Source organism: Fringilla coelebs (assembly GCF_963513975.1).
Source record: "Fringilla coelebs genome assembly, chromosome: 4".
NCBI classification, from domain to species: domain Eukaryota; kingdom Metazoa; phylum Chordata; class Aves; order Passeriformes; family Fringillidae; genus Fringilla; species Fringilla coelebs.
This window is the reverse complement of record NC_140032.1, coordinates 44,426,740-44,450,058: the sequence shown is the minus strand read 5'-3', so window position 1 is coordinate 44,450,058 and position 23,319 is coordinate 44,426,740. Positions and strand designations below refer to the sequence as shown.

At 39.0% G+C, this 23,319-nt stretch overlaps 1 protein-coding gene across 1 annotated transcript in view; it reads right to left on the bottom strand.

Moving 5' to 3' along the window:
• The window catches only part of TNKS (tankyrase), a 129,769-nt gene that overhangs the window by 57,103 nt on the left and 49,347 nt on the right, over positions 1–23,319 (bottom strand). The window contains exons 4-5 of the mRNA XM_084204383.1: positions 6,554–6,590; positions 5,618–5,693 (exon numbers count right to left, since the gene is read on the bottom strand). Of these exons, the coding sequence (XP_084060509.1) occupies positions 5,618–5,693; positions 6,554–6,590 (113 nt within the window). The remainder of the gene's footprint in view (positions 1–5,617; positions 5,694–6,553; positions 6,591–23,319) is intronic.

The window sequence follows — 23,319 nt, the reverse complement described above, 5'->3', positions numbered from 1 at the left end:
ATTACAAGGGAATTTAAACCTCTACCCAAGTCTGTAGGCTTAATAACTGTAAAGGGAAAGCTTGTGAAAATGTGGATCGATTGTTCCATACAGACTCAAAAACTGGAAGCTATACCAATTTTCTTTCCAATTGCAGGATTTTTCTTGAAAATGGCTGCAAACACCCAGAGTTGTGGAACAGGGGTTGGCAAATTCACTTACCAGCAGCAAATTGGAGACTCCCTGGTACGAGGAGACATAACTCACCTGATCTTGTTAGAATTTAATTTTTCTTTACCAGCTCTTTGTTTACAGGCTGATCTCTCACTAGAGAGAAAGACACAGAGGAAGCAAGAGAAAGAATCCGCAATTTCATCCAACTACTACTTACTACCAATGCTACTTGGTATCAGGGATATCCCATAGCAAAAGCTGAGGGGCACTTTGTTCTCAAGATCTTTTGCAGCGGTTACCTCAGGCCAAGGATGCTGCTACTCAGCACTGCATTGCAGACCTTCTCAGACTTGGATTTCTTACATCTGAACTCTGTGCCAATGAACCAGAATGAGGCCATGCATGAGAAAAACCAATATCCCTATGGCAGGAAAGAACAGGCTGAAGCAACAGCCTCAGTCAAACCCAAGAGGCAAGTATGTCTCCTATGACTCACAAAGTTTAATGAAAAGGCCTGTTACTGGTACTCAGATCCAGGGTTGTCTACAGCTAGTCTGGAAAGGTGGAACAACAAAGACATTGCAGAAGCAAAATACCAAAGACTGGTACTGGGAGCTCTTAAAGACTGAAAACTGGGAATAAAGCGAAGGGACACTGCAAGTCAGAAGACAACAGCGCAAATAAGTGAGGAAGGACCATGTGCATGATAGAAATGGCATTTTAATGAAGTGTCTATTTTTTTCCCCACGGGATCACTACATTATCCACAGTACTGGATGGTCCCATGCAAGGAAAAACTGAGGTGCCTTGTTTGTAGGATCCCTGATTCACCTGTTGCAAAAATAACATTTTTAGTTTCCAAAGAAGGAAGTAGGGAGGGAAGGTGCAGGACAGAAAAAAATGTAGCTGTGGAGGAACTGCATTCTGTGCTGCCCTCTGGTAGCAATTCCTACCTCAAGCTGAACTGATTCCTGAGATCACGCTGTCATAGGTAATGCTATTGTATTCTCTGTTTTTCATATGGTTGATACAAAATGTAAACACAAAACTCAGCTGCGACAGAAACTTTGTACTTCAAAGTACAAAGCAAGCATTTTATTTTTCAGTTAATGACTTTTCTATGGTCCTAAGAGCTCAAAATATTAGATATTTGCTCTACTTCAAGAGATGCACCTTGAGAAGACCACCCAACAAACTGGTTTTTGGGTAACTCCTAAATAGAGGAGTTGAGTTCACCCACATAAGAAAAGGTTTTATTCAACCAACAACACCTGAGTATTTTAGTGCCAGCATGATCTGAGTGTGTATAATGCAGTGCAGGAGCAGGATATTATGTACAACCAAAAATCCAACCTCCTATAGCTAATAGCTACCATGTCAGCTGGATGCAGATCACTTTGGAAAGCTATGATTAGTCATGTGGGAAATGTCTTGTAGAAAAGAGTTCTTATCTGAATTGCTGAAACCAATCCTTTCTTATCAGCTCAGATACTTCTGCATTTTTAAAATGGAGGCAACATCAATTTCTTCCTTAAACAGCTTTCAAGTGTTCACATCAGCATCCTGAAGGAAATAAGTGGACTAAGTGCTTCTACTCAACCTGCAACCATTATATGTGCAATTTTAAACCTGTCTCTCGCCACTGATTTAGGTAAGCAGAGACTGTTGTAACAAGTCAGAAATCCAGCTTCCATGATGAAGCAATACAGCGCTAATTTCCAGCAGAGGAACATGGTGATTTCAAATGGTCAAAAAACATTTTTTGGAAATTCACTCATAACTAAGCCTTGAAAAAGACAACCCCAGAGGAAACTATTTGAGGGAAAATAACAGGGGCTCTAAAACCTATGTACCTTTACATAGATAGACACATGACTAGAAGCCTTGGCTTCTTAACAGCGTGAAATTCATCACCATTACACCAACACCACAGGCTTGTCTTCTAGAAGTCATTGCTTCTATAGATTATGTAAAGACAAAGGAGACCAGCAGAATTCACAGGCAGGATACAGGGAAATTTCAGACCCACAGCAATATGCAGGTGCTGTGTACCGTGTCTGAGTTCTGTTCTGATACTTGGTGAGGCAATGTGAACAGAAATGATGCAACATGTAAATGTTGCCTTACGCACAACACACATAACAACTGAAAATTTCCAGTCTCCTGTTAAAAACACCAACATCAAAGCAGGACTAATTGCCATGAAAAATCATTATTATATTTCAGCTCAAGTATTGCTTTTTAAAAAATAAACAAATAAGACAGTTTTAAAAAAACGGGTTTTGTAAAATTTACCCTTGTGTAGTACTCATTTGCTTATACAGTACTATATAGCTCTGCACTATACAGCTCATTATTTGTGCTCTGACAGACACTGAATATGCACATAAGCCAGTACTTGCACAAAAATCAATCATTATCTAGCTCAATGAAATTGCAGTTCCTGAAATATTATTGCTCATTTTCTTTGGTCATAAAAATCCCAAAAGCTACCATGATCCTTGGTATGCAGGAAGACTTTAGCTGATGTTTAAAATTGCTCTTTGTTTTGCACACTAATTCATTTATCCCTCCAGAAGATAATGGCAAGAGAAGCCACACAGAATATATTCCCTCTTCAGACAACAGCTCAAAAGCTTCAGTAATGTGAACATTTCTACAATGACCTACCAAACCTACCAACCTACCAAAACTGTGACTTTGGAGGGGAAGAAGGAAATTCAGTTTTCATTCCTATTTGTCTTGACCTCTGTCCTTAATAAACAGATGGAGCAATGGTTATCAGCACCAGATGTAACTATTTTAGAATCATGGAATCCTGTCCAGTAGGAATCAGACTCTGGCCGTCAATACTTTTTAAAAATGCTGCAAGCAGCACCCAGAATGCAATAAATCTTTATTTCCAACCTTAGCTGGTTTGAAACCAGAAAGATGCTGTCAGAGTTTTCCATTCCTTTTACCCATTCTATAAAGCACAACTTCACGGCACATGTGGTGTTTGAGAAATCCAGAATCCCAGATGTTAGCATGCATGAGACACAGAGCAATCCCCTGGGGGGAAAAAACTAAACTGCATACAGTTGCACCCCAAAGTATGAGGAAAAAATTAGCACCATCTGCTAATCCAGAAAAAAAACAATTACCCATTCAGTACTGGAACTCAATTTCTTCACCCTCACAGCTAAGTGCTCCCTTATCACTAGACTAGAGCTGGACATCTCAGAAAATCAACAGATGCACAGACTGAAGAAACAGGTAAGCAGACTGAGGGAAGAGTTTGCGGGTACAGAGGTACTGCAGAACAAGCATGATGCTGAGAATCTTGGGCCAATCCGCAGAATCTGCATTCCTGGCCCCGAGAGCTGCATTAAAACTGTGGCCTTACACTGTCCTAAGTTTGAGGCATGAATGCTCAGAAGATTTGCAAAAAAAAATTACTGAAAGCATCAAGGAATGCAAAAAGCAACTTACAAAATGGACAAATCCTCAGCTAGTGTAAATCACCACAGATCAACTACAGGCAGCTACACCAGTGGAGACTTCCATTTACAAGCTCACTTAATTCGCAGCACAGCTTAAAATGATCAAACCCCAAGTGATCTTGCACCAGAACAGGACTTGAACACTTTGCTTTACAAATTAAATCCGTAACAGTTATATAGCATGCTTACTACAAAGCATTAGTAAACCTTTTTCCAACCTTCCTGTACATATGTGGTGGCAGAAAAAAATATATCTGGTAGACATAATTTTTAAAAAGCTAATTCATAACAATGGTAAGGCACCTTCAAAAGGTGTTTCAAAAACCAGTGCACTTACCAAAAACCAACCAACCAAACATATTTTCAAAGTGTCCACACACAGGAGCTTTAACTGCAATATGCTTTCCAAGCTTTGGGCATAAATTTTCTAACTGATTCAGAGGCTGCTATCTTAATTTCTGCTATCTCAGTATGAATTTTAAAAGCTTTGTCATTATTTTTTTTTTATATTTACTTTGAAGTGATAAATGTTCAAGAAAACATCTGCAAGGGCTCATTCTTTGCCCTGCTGACAGAAGTCATAACTCTGCATTTGGCCTTAGATCAATAGTGATGGGGGCTGAATTATTCAGTAATGCACTGCTGTACACCTCCCCATTTAATTATAACACAGGGCATTATTAATACCTAAATACACTTTTACTTGAACAGCAAAGTCTTAAAATAAGAAAAGGAAATTCAAGAAATATGGGCAATATCTTTAATCTTAAAATGTGGGGAGTGTTTAATCAGTTTCAACACTGCTAAATTAAATAAAGCCCTTGTTCAATTGCCTGTCCTCAGTTAATGAAATCAATTGCTTTCAAAACCTGGGAGATGCATCAACTTTCAATCAGTGATAAATGTAAATAAGCAAAAAACTGGCTGGATTTTTCATCACATATTATGTATGGTAGACATTACAATGGAAAAAAAATTAAAAATGTGTACAGAAACCAGGAATTTTTTTTACAATGAAACTGTATTTTTTTTATATTCAGTAACAACATACATTTTAATCAAAAGCGTAAATTAGCTTATCTTTACTGGGCTGTTCCACAACAGGTCCAGGATGGGCAGAGGTTTATATTATACTCCAACACACTCCATCAAAAATTTTAAAAAACTACAAAAGAAAACACTCCCATGCTTTTCTCTCCAAAAATGAGATGTACTGTTACAGGTGAAACACTGTAACAGATACATATTAAAAACATTCTGGTACACAGTTTAAAAAAAAAAAAAAAAAACAACAAAAAACACCAAGAAAAAACAAACAAAAAACCACACAAAAACAAACAAAACAAAAAAAAAACCCCAAACAACAAAAAAACCCCCAACATTTGTAAATCAACAGTCTAGACAGACTACCATCTCAAAATCTAAAACATCAAAAATCATAGGATCTACTTCTCACTCCGTATGTTCTTCCCTCCTCCAGTTTCAGCCTAATTCTTAATTTAACTCATTCAAACATCTCTGCCAGAGAAAGTCAAAACAATAATGTCAAATTTTAGAAAATGCAGAAGGTGTTAACCATAGCAATACAGTGCCAGTCTTGCCAGTCTACGTGGCAATGTATTAGGAGCTAAACTGAATCCAAGCACCTCACCCAATGTTCAAATACAAATAATAACTTTTTTCCTTAGTTATTTTATCCACCCGCAACAGTACATTTTGTTTTTCTTACAAAAGGTCTTAAAGTTTTGTTTACATGTAGACCAGGGTTTAACATTTAAAAGACACACAAAAAACCCACGTCTGTCGACTTAATCTGTCACAGCTGCCAGTGTCAAGTATACCAACGTTTAATTTTATGGTGAAAAGGCATCACAGGTTTCCCCCCACCCCATACATTCTCCTGGTTTATACATCTATGGTTACCAGTATGCTTAAATTGGCCTTTCTTAAGAAATTGAAATATAAAGCAGGTATTAACTTACCTTACGCCCATCACTTGCATGGCAGTTCACATTTAAAGGAGTCAATAAAGCCATCAGCTTTTCTTCATTACCACTCCTGTAAATGAGGAGAATATTATGGAAAGGGTGGGAAAAGGGCAGAGCTCTTTGATATCCATTTCCTTAGCAAAGTATTTTGCAAAGTATAGTATATTGAAATTTGTACTGTGGCAGGAAGAATGTTGGATGGCTAAAGAATCTTCTGAACATTTCAAAACCAAGGGTAAATACAAAAAAGAATACCACATTTGCAGTTAAATGTGTTGCAAGAGATCATATAAAAACACCTCAATTTCTCTCCTTAACCTCGTATTTCCTTTTTCTAATTTTACAGATCCTCTGAAAGCCATTTGTCAAAATAAATGTTCTGAATTTAACATATTTTCATAGCATATGGCCCATAACATTTGAAACGGCTTTATACCAATACCCAGAATTTTTTTTAGAAGGGTTAACAAGCTATATAAAATGGTCTTGTGCAGTCAGAAGGAAGGATGAAAAGCTTTGCAATATACAATTGAACTTTACACCTTTTGTATAGGCTTCCTTATGCTCTGTTCAGATGAAACCTATTTTCAAAATACATCCTACGGTAGCAGTAAAAACCCAAAGAAAAGCAAGATTCCAATATTTAAATTGCCCCTAAAAAGAACAGTCACAAAACAATAAAGAGGATTTAAGCAGCTTAAAGCAAAAACTCAATATTAACCTTATAACCACCATAGTGGGGGATTTCAATTACATAAACAGGCTTTTACATTTATACCAGACTAAAGTCTGAAGAGATTTATGCTAATTAAGTGGTTTGCTTGCAGCATTTCATGGAAAGGCAATGACAAAACAGTACTATTTTAAAAACCCCTTTTCCTCGCCTGCTTCCACCCCCAAAATATGTTTTATATTCTAAGCAGCACTCACCTAGCAGCTTCCAGGAGTTCGTCCTTCTTGTATTCACCTAAATGATTGCAAAATATCATGCTGTTAGCATTTGGCAGAAGACAGATTAAGAAATGCAGTAGGAAGCAAATACAGAATTAAAACAGAGAAGAGGAGAAAAAAGCCCACACCCCGCTGGGTGATGGAGCTGTGACGTTAGCCAGCTTGTGGAGGCAGCATCACCAGTACCTTGGAGACGGGCAGCAAATTGACGCATCTTCTTGTCCAATCCTCAGATGGAAAGGCTTTCTTCGGACAACCAATGACTGCGAAATCTTGTGTCCAGAAACACAGTCCCGCTGATAACAGCATGTCAGCTGAAGACAATGTCCCCACCCCCTGCCCTATTCAGTATGTCACATTATACTTGGGAAGCATAATAAATTCCAAGACAAAGCAAGGCAGTGCGGCTTTTGAAAAGGTACAGATTACTGATCTCCAAGGCTCTCACCTGCCTATTTGAATGGTAATATTACACATCACTAAGTTCTTTAGAAAAGCAGGGATTATTAAAAAAAAATCCAGGTATTATATCATCAGCCACTTTCTAACAAAATACACGTTTGAAATAAAAAGCACTGACAAAACAGGATGAATTCTGCAACAGATTTTGCTATGAGACTCTGAGATTAGAGATAACCACGAGTAATGTTAAAGCAGCATTTATATTTGAAGTCCCGAATTAAAATAGACAACTCACAAGGGTTGCTGAAGCACAGGATTAAAACTGCATGTTAGTATTTTAAAAAGAGCATGGGACAAGATAACCTATGGAAGCAAGACAGAATTCTACAAAGCTGAATCATTATGACATTGTGCAATACAAATGGAATGGAATTTCAAGTCAGAAATTAGAAAAAATAGCTGTTTAGCAGCTTTATGCAGTCAGAGAACAGAGTGTATCCTAGACCCAAAAGGTAGAGGGTTTGGAAAACATACTGTATACCATCTGCCAGAGAATTAAAGCCTCTAACCAAAATGCTGTAAGAAAAACAGGAAGAAGAAGCTGTCACGAAAGAAGAAAAAAACCCCTTTGTGCTGCCTCCTACGTGTAATTGCAATAAGCCTCCAGTGAAACTCTCATTACAGGTGAGGAAAGGCACTGGGCCATGGAAAATGCCAGATCGGATGGCAGGTAAGATGGAAGGTTCTCTGGACACATCCCTTAAAGAACAGCTGTGCAGGAGGAAGGTTGGACTCCCCATCCACCACCAAGAACTTGGTCCTCCCCCCACCATGGCTTCTCCAGCTAACAGCAGAGGATGACAGGAACCACAACTAACCAGACCTTTCCTTAAGAGTCCCCTTTATTTCAGCATCCTGCCTTCACACAAGGGCAAGGAGGAGGAGGGTGAGGACAGCCATGCACTTCCTACCCATTCCCTTGGATGCAGATGGGGAATTTTCAAAAGCAATATCTACATCTTATCATACTGGTGATTTTTCCTTTCACAGGGGTGTTTAATTGTTTTCTGAATAATATTCAGCTTTGGAAATTCACAACAACCTGCAGCAAGGAGTTCCATCATGCCACTCACATGATGGGCCCCCTAACAGAGCTGTTCTGTGTTGCTGAACCCCAGGAATGGAGCAAGTAAGTTCAAAACAAAGGTGAAACTGTTTTTTTTTCAAATATAGGCAAGGAAGATTAACCTAGCTTTTGAAAGAATGTATGTCTATGTTAAGGAAAGCTTCATCATGAGACAAACCAAATGACACAGAAATATGACTCCCTTTGACTTCTACCACTCTCTAGCTTCATCAGAGGGGGGGGCCTGTCCACCACAGGCAACAGTCTTTTCTAAGCCATGGCACATGCTCCTCTTTTTTTATTTTAATGAAGATAAAATACTGGGCACAGTTGTGAGTGTTTCAAATCAATGGTAAGTGAAAAGCTCTGGCCAGCATGTGAAGAAGAAAAAAAGACCCTTTATTACTACTGCATTGTTTGTGCAACAATCTCAAACAGCTGGATTTCCTGCAGTAGAGTTATTGACCTGCATTATATCAACACTTTAGAGATATAACCAGATTAAAATACCTCTCTGCACATTTTGGTTTGGCAATGCATCTAGTAGTCCTAACCAGGCTTTTGAACATACTAGGTTAGAGAAGAGTAATAACATTTTTCCTTTGTATTCAGTAAGTCAGTATTTTATCACACAAAAACTGTTTCCTCTAATACTTTGAATAGCAGAAGCCTTACTGTCCAATGAAAAAGGAAAGCTGTGGCTCTTGATTTAGGAATATCCCCATGTATGCCCAATTAGATCAGTTAATTTTACTAAGCAGTACTTTTTAAAAAAAGGTATTTACAGACAGTGTTGGAATCTATACATGCAATTTTTGAAATTCATCATGGTTCTCCCACACTGATTAAGATTAGGAAAACATTATTTTGTAATTGGCTGACTTTATTCCTCTCAAAGAGCCACGGTATTTTGCAAATCAAAACCTAAAATCATATAAGCATTTACAGCACACCACCAGGTTTGCTAAAAAAAAAAAAAAAAAAAAAAAAAAAAGAGGTCAAGTGAATTCCACAGGCTCTGTGGGATTAAGAGAAACCCCTTGGGCACTGGAGCAGGCAGGCAGCTGGTGGGATAGCACAGAGCCGAGAGGGGTCTGCCTGACGGCCTTTGGGAGAAGCGGGTGGCACTGGCCGCAGGACCGACTGCTGCTGGCACAGCTGCGCTCCCAGCAGAGGGCTCTGCCAACACAGCTAACGCCGCTTGGCCACGCAGCTTATCAAAGGCCATCCTGCAGCCATTGGCCACAGCTACCTAATAAAATATTCATTTGCAAGCATTTGAAAACAAACCATGCGTGCATGGGCAGAGATGAATTTCAAGTTCTAAGCAGAAGTACAGGAATACAGACCATCAACCTCACATAACACCTCTGTTCAAAGAATGTCAAACTGACTTTAACTAAGCTAATAACCTCTCTTTAAAGAGCTCCTCTGGGCGGGTTAGAATTTATAGCTTTGCAAAAGGGTATCTGCATGCCAGGCAGCCCAGAGACAGCTGGCTTGGGAATTTCTTAAGGTAAAGACAAGGTGTGAAACAGGGAGCAGAGAGCACCATAGCAAAGCAATGTCCCTGTTCCTATCTCATCAGACAAAAGCTAGTAGGGAAGCAGAAACTACTCAGTGGTATTCACTGCATCTGATCAAGTTCATTGTCTACAGCTTGCTCAGCATTCCTTAAAAGAAGTTCCCTACTTGATCCCAGCTCCAGATCACACCACTGCTGCTCCATTTATGCTGGAATGACAAAGTCACCACTGCTAACCTCAGATAATCAGAGTCTCAGATCATAGCTACCATCAGGCAGCTAACCAGCTCTCTTTCTGTTCCCCTCCCAGGAGAAAACCAGTTACCTCCAACACTCCCAATCAGCTGCTGCTACGCTGTCACTGCTGTGTCTGGCCCTAGCTGCATGCTGCAGTAGCTGATTAGCAAATTAGCAAATGCTTATTAACTATCAGACATCAGTGGCTGCTTGCACCTGGCAGTTGAGCAGATCAGTAGCAGGAAGCTGGGAAAAAATAACATCACGAATCTATCTTTACAGACAAATAACCCTATTTCAGTCTCTCCTTAAAGTCTTGAAATTTCAATGGAATATTGAAAAACCTATCTGAATGCATGGCAGAAATCAGCAGCACTGTTTCAATGTATCTACACTCAAAACCAAGGTGAATTATTTCCTATCCCTCCATACACATCAGCCAATACAGAAGGCAGCCAGACCTAAAATGTCGAGCTGGATAAAGTAGGTTTTGCCTCACTATAATACCATGTCAGCTTTCCACAGTGAAGACAATTCCCTAAAAAATAATGTCACAAATTAAACCAAGCCATTATTATCCAACGGCAACATATAATGGCAACAAAATGGATTAACATATACTAAACCAAACTGAAAAACTAAAGAGGTTTTTTCCATATGAAGTTGTACATTATATGGAATCACAATTATAAATTTAAATCCCCAGAATAATAAAACGCAGTGAAAATTTTCATGCTGGCCAATGGTCCCCTGCTTCTGACCTGTGACAAAAGAACACGCAACCACGGCCACAGGCTGGGGAGGGAAAATCATGAGTATCACAGGATGTTTGAGATTGAGAGCCCTCTGGAGGTCTCTCATCCAACCCTTCTACTCAAGCAGGGTCACCAAGAGCACCCTGCTCAGGACTGCGTCTCAGGTGGCTTTTACATCTCTCCAAGGATAGAGACTCCACCAGTTCTCTGGGCAGCCTGTGCCAGTGTTTGGTCCTACTGAGCTCAACACCTTAAATTCCATGGTAATTTCAGGTAATCTCAGGACCTCCTGTTTTCTCTAGGCAGCACAGGTCTAGCAGCACTGGAAGTCAGGGGAGAAATCTTGCTCTGTTAAAAAGCATGGCAGCTCTACATTTGACTTTTGACCACGTGCAGATCTAACACTTGTTGTTGGTTGCCTCTCTGAAAACCAAGCTTGCATTCTTCAAAATATACATCCCATGAGTAGATTGACAAGATCTTTGTCAGCAGTCCAGCAGATTGATTCTTTTCTTTTTCAAATAAGTATTCATGATTACCCAGCAACACAGAGGACATGGGCTCTCCACCAGAGTAGCAGAGACAGCAGGTCTCAAAATCTCCCATTTTTCCTCGTTTAGAAGTGCTTCTGGTGCCTTTCCAACCATATATTCTGACAGCATAGGAATGCATGGGGTTGCTAGGAAAACAACAGAGTCCTGATGCATCTGGGAGGGCTGAGAACTTGCTTTTCTATCAGGTTTGTTACTTCATCCAGCTCAGCCCATGGCCAGGGACCCAAACAGGTCCCTGAGAATGAAGACCCTGAACAAGGATTGCACTGCAACAAGAGGGAGGGGAATGGAAACTCTACATTTGGGCTGCCACTGCTACAAAGAAAGCAATGTAGAGTTCAGCAAAGAAATAAACTCCATAGAACTAAATTAAAATATACCTTTTCCCTGACACTTCAGGACTGCACACACCTATGAGTGATCAATGATATGCATCCACATATACCATCCTTTTTAATCCTCCGAGGTCTTCGGAGTAATATTTAAGTATTTAAAACAAATATTCAAGTTATAATCAGAGCACAACACTTTTTGTGCTTCTGAGAGATTGCTAGGGTTATTGGGAGAGGATGAGATTTTGGGGTTGGGGTTTTTTTAAATTTAAAAATTTTTTCAGCGAACTTAAATTTTATTTTCAACATGGCTGCTTTTGAAGGGTCCAAAAACATTATTAAAACACTCATCAATTCCTTCTTCCACATTTAACCTTTTTATATGTAAACCAGCAGTTGACACTAAAATATGGAGTTATTTGGAGTTATCCACTAAAATATGAAGTACAATCAGAGCAAGAAGGTTTTTAACCATCCAAATAGCACAAGTTTGAGGGAATAACTGCCAAAAAAAGAGTCAACAACAACAGCAAAAAAGAGATATGTTGAAATAATATTGTTTGGGGAAAGGCATCTATAACTAAGTACTCTGAGAAACACATGAGAATAAAGAGGAGCAAAAAAAGAACAATTTCAGGTTTTATTAATAATTATATTATACTTTACTTCCCACTTGCTTAGGGTTAATTTCTTTATGCCTCTTGCACTTCTCTGCTCAGCAGTCTCTCACAAGTAAATGGGCTGATTTTATAAGCTGTCTAAATAGGCTCAACCAGGAACACAGCAAGACCCTAATTTTAAGCTCTTGTCATGGATGAAAAACACCAAAGCAACACTAGTATATGCAAGTGACAGAAAAGCAACTCAGAAGATAATGCCTTCAAGAACAAGTTCCAGCAAGGAGGAATGTTACCACGGAGGAAAGGTTTGGCACCTTAACTCTGCCTCTTCTATGATGTAAGTCAGGCACTGCGCATGTGGGCTCAAATTAGACATTTGTAGGTGAAATTTAAAAACTGAAAGTGACTCAGCTAATAGTGAAATCTGTCAGGGCTATGTTTTAGGAGGGGATGTGGAAGTTAAAGAAATAAGCAAACATCATTTGGTTTTGGCCACAACTCTACCAAACCACTACCAGCATCCTTACCTGGAACATCTTTCAGTTAAGTGGACGGAGCTCAAATGCAGAGCATTCCTGATTTACAGCTCCAGAGAAAAAAGCCTCTTCTAAGGCCTGGCAGAAAGCACTACGTCAAAAAATCTGCAGCTTTATATAGTGCAGATTGGCAAAACCTCTGCCAGGGTCTTACCTGATAGAAGAGATTCTTGTCTCTTAAACCATCAGTTCAAAGTACATCTATTACATAAGCATATACAGGATACTGCAGTTACCAAATGCTGTCTCCATATCAAGGCATAAGTTACACACACTGCACATTAGGGTTTTGGTCACTAAGAAGGATGAGGTGGTGAAACAAAATGGATCTTCAGTGCATGTGCAGTTATAGCACCAGTAAGTTCACGTTTGACACGTAACAATTCTGTTTCTCAGAACGCCTTTTTCTCAGTGGTGCTGGTCTATTTGTTAAAATAATGCTACTAGATTTCCTATATAGTAGCAGAATGATGAGAGAAGTCCCTTTGTCAGAGGATTTCAAGTGTGTTAACTCTTAAATCATTAGATAAAATCAAAGATGAAGCCAAACCCAAAAAACCCTACAACCACCCATTATGTGGTAATCCATATAAATAATTTTACTTTCAACAATGTTACCACATGCTACAAGTTTAGCATATAGTTTCTTCTGAAATATTAAATCTGACAAACATTCTAGAACCTGTTTAGTGGACCTGTACAAGTAGTTTCAGTGCATGCTACTCATATAAACACGATGTACATATCCATTTTTTATTCTTAGTGTGAAAAAATGAGTATTTTCACAACAACTGTACAATTTTAGAATGTTGTACTTATCTTGAAGACACCACCACTCTCGTCTGTCATGTTTTCAGACTGAGATTGAAAAACTTAAAAAGACTGCAGACTATCATGTCAAGTGACTGTGAAGAAAACCCAAACCTTCTGCAATTCAAAACACACCGGTGAGATGGAAAAATTGAAGGGGTTGAGGCTCAACTTTTCACCAAAGTTCAGTACTCGTGACATCTTTTGTGAAATTACATATAGAAAAGAAATCTGACAGGTTTTTTTCCAGAGTCTTCCCCATTATCCACCCCTTCATGCCTATGGCAAAAGCAACATTCCCATGGCTCTCCCCTTCATTTCTTATATTAATTCCTGCTATCAGCAAAAACAATCATCCACTGTAATTACCACTACTTTGGCCATGTTCAGTATTAACAACTAATAAACTGCTCCATTTTTCAGCCACAATTACTTTCTCATTTCTGTAACATGCCCACATATGCATTTTCTCTCCAGGATTTCAAGGCAAACTTTCTGGAGGAAGACAAAGGACTAAGAAACTCTCTTTGCCAAAGACTTGAGTACAGTAGGGGTGGATAGATAGCCAAGCTGCTCTTGTATTACTGCATCTTTTTCAAAAGCCAGCTCCCTACCCTCTCTTTCCAAACAGTATCCACAAACAAGTAAATCATTCAATTCTCCAGAATATTCTCTAAAGAGAGACCACAGAAATACCTTACATAACTTACATAAAGAATGGAAGAAAACTAGCAAGAAAAATATAAAATGTAACCCTCAGGAAAGCCATACTGTATAAAGGCAAGCTCCAAAATTATGCTTTATCATTTCATCCTTCTCTGGAAAGAACTCTAGAGTAAATACAGGCAGACTAAATTTTGCAGTTTCTCCAATATTCCCGTTGTAGATAAAACATGCTAACAAGCTGGGGACAGTGTGTCTGAAAATCCATAGCTGGATTTAAAACTGGAGCATTTATTTTAACCAAAAAATCTATATTCTCTTAGCTACAACAAACGTGACAGATTTTGTAGTAACAAATTGTACAGATTTAAAGAAGTGGGGGGTTTTAAGGTTTGCTAGAAAATGAACAGGAAACATAAAATGCATATATGTGCCAAAGTATTTCTTTTACTGAACAGTACAATCCTTCCTCTGTATGTCTGAAGCTGTCCTGTGTATCTAAACTTACTCTAGAAACTTGAGGAAACACAGGCTGCCACCTCATAAAAAATGCATGCGTGTTGCCATGCTTGCCCTGCAGCACACATCCTGGAAGGAACTCAAATCCAGTTAAATCACTCCTCTAGCTCCTAGACAAAAATACAAAACATTTCCTTTGCCTGCTGGGCCCCAGAGTAGTGAGCAGAAGGGAGGAACTCCTTTATAACTGGAGGAAATGGGGCAAACCTGTCAAACACACAGCAGTGAGAGCCAACATATATTTATGAAACACTTAAGCAAAGTACAGCAAGTCAGTCCTTAATAAAAGAATAACAAAACAGAGGCAATAGATTTTGTTATAATGAACCATTTTGTCACAGCAAAACCAACAAAACTGATCTGTTAACAGTTCAGTTTAAACATTTTGGAAAACAGGCATATCTGCACAACAAAAAGATGGTAACAAAATAACTCCCCAAAATTAACCCGTTTGCCTTCCTGCTGTGGACAAATTTTCCCTCCTCATGGATTTTTACTTGCTAAGAGTCAAAAGACAGTTGGAAAACAAACGAAAGTTTGGCAAATCAGGGGAAGAAGGGAGACAATGCCCTGACTGGAAACAGGATATGAGGATTGATATGAAAGACTAGTGCCAGTATCCCAGAGTGAAAAGCACCTGCTTAACTTGGAACATTCTTCCCCTCCCTTATCCTCCCCATCAGATTTTATGATATAGATATTATTGACTTAAATACAACTGTTCCATTTGTTTTGCCTAATTTTTAAAAGTTATCTTTTAACACCTTTTCTGAAGACAGAAGCATATGTGACTAAGAGCGTATTCTAAGATGAAAGAAAGCTACAGTTTACAGAAAATTACTGAAATCTAAATCAGCAAACTTCTACCCTCACTAAAAAATAACTATTAAAACACCAGCTGGGAAAAAAAAAAATTCTATTAACACTCAGGCACTTTCTGCTATTCCTGTGGGAATAACGTACCACAAGACAGAAGTACAGCAATAACAGTACCTACTGCCAGTGTCCTGGAGGTCTGAGAAGGGTTACATTCTCTACCAGCAATGAAAGAATAACTAAATACTACACACAACTCAAGTTCTGTAAACATTTTCAGTCCCTTATATCAACCTCATTGTTTTAAATACTTTACTGGTTAAATGCATAATAGAACAAATTATTTCAGTTTGAAGGGACCTACAGCAATGTTGTAGTTCCACTGCCTGACCACTTCAGGGCTGACAAAGAACTAAAGCTGGTTGTTAAGAGCATTGTCCAAATGCTTCTTATGCAGCGACAGGCTTGGGACATTGACCACATCTTGTAGAAGCCTGTTCCAGTGTATGACGACCCTCTCAGTGAAGAAATGCTAACACGCAGTCTAAAAACCTCCCCTGGCATGCCTTTGAATCATTCCTCTGCTTCCTGTCACTGGATCTCAGGGAGAAGAGATCAGCACCTCCCTGTGTACCTGCCCTCCTCAGGAAACTTGAGAGAGCAGTGAGGGCATCCCTCAGCCCCCTTTTCTTTGAACTATACAAACCCAAATTCCTTAGCTGCTCCTCAGAGGTAACAGGATTACATATATGATTGCTTCAAAAGAATAATTTATTGCCCTAAATGACAATATAGTTCATTATGAAGACTGGAAACGAAATAGCACCACAGGAAAAAAGAAAGAGATACTGAGAGAAAGAAAGAGATACTAACTCATTAATTAAAGAGCTTCAGTTTACCAGACTGCTGTCATTGCAAGGAGGATATTCCTTCAACTTTCATTCACAGCCAGCAAGTTTGATCAGACGCAGCACAGGGCTGCCTGTTCAAGACATACCTTGTACAAGGTGACTATGGACACCAATTATCAGTCCTGCCCAAATGGAAACTGTTGATACACCATGCACACTTCACTGCTACTGGAAAACCAAGTACAAGAACTCTACTGTCACAGGTATATAAATAAATACGGCATCTTAATAAACCATTAATAAAGCATCTTCCAAATCAGGTGCTCCCTCTGTTGCTGGACAGAAAGGAAATACATAAACTGCATGTATCCTCAGCATAACAACTCTGCAGGTTTCTGTGTAAATCTGAAGTAAAAGAGTTTTATTGTGCTCTGCATGAAGTAGGAAAAAATACTGCTTTCTCACTCACTTTCAGAAATCTCACTACATTTAAAGACTCTGCTTACCTCAAATAATACAAAATATAATTGGCCAGAAAGTATTTCTACATTCATCATTCATCACAACCACTAATGATCTTAAAAATACTAAAGAAAACACGTTTAAGTGGTCCTCTTATTAGGTAATGTGATTACCAGCAGTTTCTAAACCAGTCTATTTTCCCAATGATTTTATTTCAAAGTTATTCTAAGATACAGTTCATTGTTATCTTTCAAAAAAAGTAGTATTTTAAATTTCCATTTATCCTAAAAGGAAAGACCACACAAGAGTTAGCACAGGTTCTCTCTACTGCGCCCTGGGTGTGTTTGTTCAGCAGGAGCTAACTCAGTATTGCCACTCCTCCCAGAGAATACATACCATCAAGGAGAAATCATATTGTACCTTCCCCAACACCAGTTTAGGATTCCTGCTTATCCCTTTCTATAAAACCCCAGTTACTGATGCAGGAAATGGTGAGATTATTACTGACAGAACTTGCTTCCTGATGCTGACTCGCCTTTTTGCCACCCTCCAAGCATCCTTTAGCAGAGCAAAGACAGGTTATAAGAGAATTGGGTCTGTCTTCAGAGAGCAGCACAAGAAAAACTGCAGGGAGGAAGAACAAATGCCCAGAGAAAGGACAGCTCTTGCTGGATCACACTTTAAAACAGTTCTTTAACAGTGCCATTAAAACAGTTCTAGCCATAACATCCTTTACTGCAATCAAAATGGTTTTGGATTTAGACAAAGGACACAAGGAAAGGAACAGGCAAGGTCAAAGAGAGGGAGTATAAAAATCTTCTGGATTCTCTTTTTCCAGTCAACACCAGCAGCCCTGACCCTTGGCAGTGGGCTTTCTAGGAGTCCAACAGTCTAAGATGTCAGTCTGCCTCTGGTTTTTGTCAGATTTTACAGTTACCATTTTGGTCCAAATAGAAGGTAATGCTTGGATATAGAAGCCCACATAACTCTTGAGCATACAGACAGCGCTTCACAAGAAAATTTCCCTCAGCGGTGTCCTTCAGCAACTCAAACCACACTTGGAAGTATGATACTTTCAGATTTTGGGCAGGGGGACTTCTAGCCTGCAGTTAAGAAGGGTCTCAACAAAAGAGCCACATTCCTTTTTTCCTTCCTCTTTTTCTTACCTCCCCCAAGATGCTGCTTACAGCCTTAGCAAAGACAGAATATCCTATTTAGAAATTACAGCCACATACAGTAAGAAGCCACAATGCATGCAAGTCATATATTATTTTCCTTCTGATCTGCTAGCTGTTCAGGAGAAAAACACTTACCTAATGCCTTGCATTAGTGCAGTCAGACTAAAGTAGGCAGATTCTGGAGATGGAGCTACATTTGCCCTGCCAGTGAGCAGGAACAGGTTTCCCTGCATAGCTCAACACGACTTCAAGAGAAGAGAGATCCGTGAAAGGAAGATTTACTGAATAATTAGACCAACAATTTCTAGAACACTGATGAGAGTTCTCATCTAGCTCCCTGAGGATAATGCACCATTTGAAAAGGCATCATTTAAATACTTACCTTTTAGATTTGTGGGGAAGATAGCAAAGCAAACACAGAAATGTTATTGTCTCTATTCTTAGACAAGTATATTTAATCTTATACTTGCCTGCAATGCTGGTTTGGGTTTTTGCTCTTTCCGTCCCTCTAATTTTATAATCAATTCTTTTTTCTTGTGCATATGGGAAAGAAATTGTCTTTCTCTACTGGAAAGGCTGTTCACAAAAGATTTCTAGCTATGACTGCTAGAAAGTAAATAAAATCCACACACTTCCTTTCATAGGAAGGTTTGTTTTTGTCTGTTCTGCCAGATAGAATAAATCCTTCACTTCCAGAGCAATAGATGACAAGAGACTAACCAGCAGAGCCACAAATGAAACAATATAGTCCTAAGAAAATAATGTCTCTTCACACAGGTCTGCCTTGCACACATTTTAACAAGAACTTGCTTAACAAGAACAAAAAACTAAGTTTGTTTACAACAGCACAATAGACATCCAGGGTTTTGGATGGTTCTGCAAACTGGCAGCAGTCACGATCAGCTTACCTGTTCAACTTCGGCACAAAATTGCCTTTAATGTGCTAGATTTACCCTGCAGGCAAAGCCAGCTGAAATGTAGACTCCCTGCATTCATTCCTGCAATAGGCCTGGCCACAGCAGGAAGTCTGTCCTGAAGAAGGTTAACCCAGACTGAGCACTGAAGTGAGCTCTTGACTGCCCAGCTTAGCAGTGGATTCAAGTCAAGATGCCAGTGCAGCCTGCACCCTGCCTCACTCCTGAGCAGAGTACTGAGAGCCTACCACACCAGGGAAGCCCACAGCAGATCAGGCAGGAGCAGAACACACACCAACCTGTCCTATTACTTTGGGCAAGTCAATGATTGCAAAAGAGTGTTTAGTTACAGAAGTCATGGTGCTTAATCCTCTAAATAGAGTCTATCAGAGTAGTTATTATTAATATAATGAAGTAGCAGAAGTAATATGATCATCCAAAATTACTTACAAAAATATTAATAATAAAGGCTGGATTTTATTAATCAAAAAAATAGATTCTCAGAAGGAAGATTCTCAAGGCTCTGCCCTCCTTTTCCACTGTTTGTAGGAACTGAGCTTGTAAAGACAAGGTGCATAGAGTTCAGCTCCCTACATGAATCTATTCAAAAGCTTTTCAGAAATTAATAGCCCGATTTCCCTGGATTTGATGACATCACATATTTGGCTTTTGCTATTTATGCCCCCTCCCATATTACCTTCCTGAAAGTAAAAGTAGACTGCATACAGAAAATGAAGGAATTCTTTACAGAATCAGTCTGTCATCATGAGAAGCTTCTACTTTAGGGCTGACAGTGGTAGATGTGAGGATCTGAGAGGTATTCAAAGGTAATGGTATACATTTTAGGAGTTTTAATTTTCAGATAGACAAGCTCCTCTAGCAAGTCTGTTAGGTTTATTCCTGACACAGCTGACAGCCTTGTCAGTCACTTTTATCAGACGGGTCGGTCATGCCAGACACATACACATAGCAAGAGGTAATGACATTGTTGAAGGTGGCAGTCAGATGAAAATTGCCATGAGTTTGCTACTTGTGTATGGACAGAGCTGTTTGCCTGCGCGGACTGAAAGAACAAACTGAATTCTGAATTTATGCCAAAATGTTCTTGCCATTATACAAAATAAACATCAAATACACAAGTACAACATTGTATTCCTAAAAGGCAAGCAAAAACAAATTTGCAGAGCACAGAAGGATACGGACCATGATGTTCTATGGCAAATAAATAACCAAATTAAGTTATGAACTGAAAATGCTACTGAAACAGCAGAAAATACAGAAGGTTTAATTTCAAAACACAAGGGAATGCCTTCAAAAGAGTAAAGTACTTACTTTTTAGGTGACCAAAGGAAAATACAGGTCTAGAGAAAGGAAACATGCCATCCCAAAATTTGTACCTTACAGAACAGGCAGCTATTTAAAATATTTTCTGAAGACAACATTTCAAAATAAATGCTTGAAAACATTATAGCATCAGTCCTCTTATCTCAATGCAGTGTGCAGTGCAGTACTGCACAGAATGAAGCTTCTAGTCAAAGAATAGATACTTGACAAAAAAAGAACATTATCTATGAATAACAGTCTCCTGGAGATATCTTTGAGAATTTTTTTGTGTTTGTAAATTATTTGAAATAGTCCTTATATACTGAGACATTTATATAACCAGTCCTATTCTCTGCATTCTCCAAAAAGCCTCAAATCACTGCCTGTACTCTTTGCAGAGTAAAATTCCATGCCTGTATTTTCCCAACCGCTGAAAAATTATGATGTTCTCTCAGGAACATAATACTTTGCTCTTCTGCCAAAAAGGAAACCATCAACCACCAGTCAGTTTTTCAGCTTCCCTCGATTCATTCACTTACTCTAGACTGGTACCTCACCATCTTCATTTTGCTCTTAGAAGATGTTTCACCTGTGAAGCTCTACAGACATTTCATTGCTGAAGACAACCAGCTGCAATTTATGAATAGAAAAGAGATACTCCTTTGTGCATAAATAATGTGGGTTTAATGTTTTACTCATTCTTGCCTTAAACGCTATCTGAAGACAGAACATCCTTCTTCTCAGCTTGGCAGCACTGGCTTTCTTCACACCAGCTTTGCCTCTGTTTTTAATCAGGATGGCAATACAGAATGTGGAGACAAAAGAAAAATAGTACTATGAAGAAATGGAAACTGCCAACACCACAAAAGTAAAAGAGAGTTGAACACGCACCTGCCTATCTGTTCACCCCCCAAGAACACTGAAGAAACCAGTACATCATTTTTATTGAAGAAATGTGCATTATGGCAAGAAAGTGCCATAAATTTACCACAACAGGTGACATTGCTAGCTCAGTGCCTCCTTTTAAGGGGGGGAGATCAATTCAAGCACCTGCAGATCCTCATGCTTGACCTCAAGAGCAAGTACACCGGTCAAAAACAATTCTCAAGGAAAGATGACAGACACAATATATGACAGCAAGAGAAAGGTAAATTACCCTAAACAAATCTTTGATGCAACGATTGAAAGGAAAACACAGGATACCTTATCCATGCAGATAACTGGGGAATTATTAGTTCAGATGGGGATTAATACAGGTATTGCAAGAACAACAAAGAACCTGAATGGCAGACAAATCATGTTATCATTAAAAGGAAAAAGCAAACCACTGAGTTCAAAAGTAGGGGGCAGTCTACTCTGTGGTTCAAATTACTTATTTCCACTAACTTCAATTCAGTGCCAGTCCATGCAGTGCTCTGGCAAGGCTGATCACTACAATAATCATGGCAATGTCAAGGCTGCCATTAAACTGAATTACGACAGCAAGGTAAAAAACAAAAAAATCATTGTGAACACAATCAAATCCATAAAGTTGTGATGTGAAAAGGACAGACAGGTAATACAGAACCATCAACAATCACACTGTCTAGGCCTACGGAAGGAACTCGATCAGGCCAGACAAGGTTAGGGAATTCTGCTCCAGGGATACACAACCACAACATTCAATTTTTCTTCAAGCATGTAGGAGGCCAGGAAGCCTTTTGTACATCACAATTCTTTACTACTCCTCACATCTTTTGCATATTTACACTGAAGTGCCATCACCCTTTTCCTTTCTGGAAAAAAAAACCAAGTTTTACCTTGCTCTGGCCGTATAAAAGAATCATCAAGGTCAGATTTGCAGTCTTGTAGGCCACCAAAGTAGTAAAGATGATTTTAAACAAATTAAAAATCAATTCACTCAGCATTTACATGCACCCTTTAGCTTCAGTCTTTCAAGCTAAATCAGCTCTTTTCCTTTTCATCCAAACTTTTCAAATTTTATTTATATTTTTCCACTAGTGAGAAGCTTACATGATAAAATTACTATTCCAGGGCCCCAAAATAATATAGTTAGAACACTCTAAAGTTTGCTTAACTTTAAGCATGCATGTGAGCAGCCCTAGTGACCTTGATGTTCTCATGTCTAATGCACTTTGTTGAACTGCAGCTACAAAGACAAGCTATCATGTTTCTTCACCACAAAAAAAAAGAAGCGCCTTACTCTTCAGCTCAAGCACATAATCAATTGCTCTGTCTGGTGCCATTATCACAGCCAGCCTTCCTTCCTCAAATGTTTTACACATGCATTGTATAGTGGTGGAGGAGCACAATAACAGCAACAGAGTTATCAGTCTGTCTAAAGCACTCAGTAGTCTATGGGAACAATAAGCAACTCTGAGCACTGAATTATGAAAATTTGGACTCTTCCTGCATTTGCATCAAGTACCAAATCCTCTTCTCTTCTGACAAGCTAGCAAATGCACTTCTTTCAACTTCTATATAATACAGACTCAATTCATTCAGGCAGTTTCATTTCAAACCTCTCCAGACTCTCCTTGATTGCCAAGCAAGGAGAGGTAAACTTCAACCCTCTGGAGACCGCTAGAGAAGGAGGAAAACAAGGGGGAAAATAAGGACTTGTTTTGGACATGACTTTTTCGAAGTATATAGGTACTTATAAACATAGAAAGAAGCTGTTCTAGAGATGATGACAGTCAGGAAAAAGCAGCAAAACAGGAAAAATACAGAGCTGGTCCCAGACAACAGAAAGAAGAGTTACAGACAGGAACTATTATAATACCAAGAGATGTGGATGTGATAGCCTGGTCAGAGAGCAAGAAAACCAGGTAAGTAGTCTCACTGAGGACTTGTAGAGAAACAATGACAGCTTGTTATTATAAACAACCTGCAAGTGGTGTTTTCCTACTCTCTGCTTTCCTGTTCTTCTCAAGGATTGTTTGTGAGGAAGTGTTTTTGTTAATTAGCCAATCAGGTGGAATGTATCAAAACAGTCTATAAAAGAGACAGTTTTTCATATTAAAGCTGCTGCTGTGCAAACCAGCCTTCTTGGAGTCTGTGCCAATTTCTTACTTGACAGTGACAAAGAGAGATATTAAGAATCCTCCAGGTGAATTGTGTAT